The sequence below is a fragment of the Phytophthora infestans genome, genomic scaffold (genome assembly GCF_000142945.1).
Source record: "Phytophthora infestans T30-4 supercont1.52 genomic scaffold, whole genome shotgun sequence".
NCBI lineage: Eukaryota > Oomycota > Peronosporomycetes > Peronosporales > Peronosporaceae > Phytophthora > Phytophthora infestans.
The window spans coordinates 94,676-97,240 of record NW_003303707.1 but is presented as its reverse complement, the minus strand read 5'-3'; the positions used below and the strand labels follow the sequence as shown (position 1 = coordinate 97,240).

Genomic DNA, 2,565 nt, shown 5'->3' with positions numbered 1-2,565 from the left:
GTGGCCACTGTGCAACTTCGACAATCGTCGCTCTCTCAATTGGCTCGGTTTGTTCCATTTGGTGGCACATTTGCTGTTGATACTGAGCTGCTATCACTTGATAATCTGCTGAGATTTATGGTTCTCTGGAAGTATGCTGCAATCGTGACACTTTCAGCAATAGCGAGGCGTAAATATTTGAAGATTTGCATTGTGATTGCTCTATTCAGACGCTAAGAGACGACCTGCCCCATTCCACGAAGCTTGTGGGGACTGTAAACGCTCAGCCACCTGTCGGAGCACACACATTTACGCATCAATTGAAACAATCGGCGAGCCTTTACGAAGTCACATGTTGAAGGAGATCTCAAGTGGCTGCTGTTGTAAAGAGCTATTGGATTATTTTCTCTACCTTTGTGTCTATCACCAGCTCTACAGTCCACCCACTTGTCGTCGCAGTTCAGCCCTGGTGCCGTCTGAGAGTGCTCCTTGCAGCTTTGACCTCACTCTGCAATTTGCAGCAACCCTCTCAAGCCCTCTTCGACCTTCAAGTCTTCTTCGCCAAAGTCTTCTTCGCCAAGGTGAACTTCGCTTTACAAGTAACCAAAACTGTCCCACTCCATGCGCCAAGACGACTAACTACCAAGCACACAGAAGTCTCGAGCCGGAACGTCCATCTTGCACGCCACGAGACATGCACCCATTTCCTCCACCGCGACCTCACTCTGCAGAGTCCACTTGGGTCAGCTCGTCGACTTGGGCCAGAAGATGAACAACGTAGCCTAGATCTCACGTAGTGCACTCGGACATCGCCAAGAAGAAGGAATCCAGCCGGCTTCGACAGCATCAAGCACTCCAGAGAACGAAGCGAGGACGACACGGAGCACAGCGTACTAGTCCTTGATAGTACCATGCGTCTCCGTCTAAAGAGAAGCATCGACCTGTATCTAGAGAGTCGACTCGAGCGCTCCAGACATTAATTGCTGCTGCGTGTACTCCCACAGCACCAGAGCCCCGCTCACGTGCACATTCAGTGAGCGTACCAGGCCAAACTGGGGGATTTCCACACACACGTCAACAAGCTGCAGCACTTCGACCGGGATCCCTTCCTTCTCTCGCCCCAACACCAGCACCATCTTACGGGGCAGCGTGTAGCTCGCGAGACTCACACTGGACGCCGTTTGCTCCACTGCCACAATCGTGTAGTCCTCGCGCTTCCATCGCACAAGTGCTCGTCGTAAATCGTCACCTTGAGGTCGCACTTCTTCCAGTGGCATCCACTTGTGAGCCGTGGCGCTGACATTCACGAACGTGACGTCCTGCTGCGTCATCCGCAGGTTCGGCACGACCAGTTTCTGAGCGTTGAAGATCTCGCAAGTCCGTGCCAGTCCAGCCAGATTCGGGACCTTGTCCACCAAGCTTGCACACATGATAAGAGGCTGTCGAGGTCGTTGACGGTAGCGACGAGCACTGAGATTGAACCGTGGTACTGAAAGCCGATCCGCTTTCTGCCGCTCAGTGTCACTTCAGATTTGGCGACTTTAAGACGCAGTCGGAGACCCTCTCCGGTCTCTTCGACATTCGATCGTACAATTCCTGTGTGTTCTTCATCATGGTGTGTGCTGCCTTATGCCAGCTGGTCGCTAACAAGCCCTATCATAGCACACTCGTTTACTGCGCCGATACCGACAGAGACCATGTTGTTCTAGTATGTAACACGCCATCGGGTCTGGACGAAGACCGACCTGTCAGCCCGAGAACAAGGACGCGCTCGCGCAACTCAACGATTACGAGGTAGGTCTGCAGAATAGTGACCACTTGTCCTATCCGATTTCACATGTATGCATCGGTCGATTGTGTTCCGTCAGACCCGCCCCATTTGGATCCAAGACTACTCAAACCACAGCTACCCAGTGGATCAGGCTCGATCCGGCAGCACCTCGGTGTATGTAGCAACAGTGACAACCACTACAAAGGTCAGTGTCAAGGACACGACTGCAGAGCACTGCAGCAACCCTACCGCCCTCACGGCTCTTCAGTGTCTTGACCCCAGTGCACGAGATCTACAACTGTAGCCGGGCGCCGATCTGGTGGCGGCACCAGTGACTGCAACCTCTGACCACTTCAAGACTGCCGTCAACCTAAAATGAACGGGCAACAAGGCGCGCGTGGGCAGCACTGTGCCACCGACCGCTTCGATCGATCGTGTACTTACGGTGAAGACTAGTACGGTGGTACACTGTGTACAAATGTTGCATCATCAAGAAAGCATTCAACAATCAAGTACTACATCTACACGTCCGGAGATTGCGCCAGTAACAAAGATCTAAAGAAGATCGTCTACTAGATCTACAGCAAGCACCGCTTCATGTCGACTATGACTGTACCTCTACAATCCCAAAAAAGGAAAGCATGCCTTGCCGCAAGGGCACGGGCTACCGGAAGTCTACACAAAGATATTATTCTTGTGTGCATCGGGCGTCGGCGGAGGAAGGCGCCGCGATATGATTCACATGGGAGTTTTGTCCTTTCCTGGGTCAGCTGCTATAAGCTGTGATGTCGGTGCAAGGACTGCGTTAAGATCGA

The 2,565-nt window shown here is 52.6% G+C and overlaps 1 protein-coding gene across 1 annotated transcript; it reads right to left on the bottom strand.

Annotated features, from left to right (window-relative positions):
• Positions 1–926: 926 nt before the first annotated feature.
• Positions 927–1,593, bottom strand: PITG_17228 (SpoU rRNA Methylase family; the record flags this gene model as incomplete). Its single annotated transcript, XM_002896833.1, has 2 exons — positions 927–1,503; positions 1,571–1,593. 2 exons carry the CDS (start codon positions 1,591–1,593, stop codon positions 927–929), a joined length of 600 nt encoding a protein of 199 aa, XP_002896879.1.
• Between the last annotated feature and the right edge of the window lie 972 nt (positions 1,594–2,565).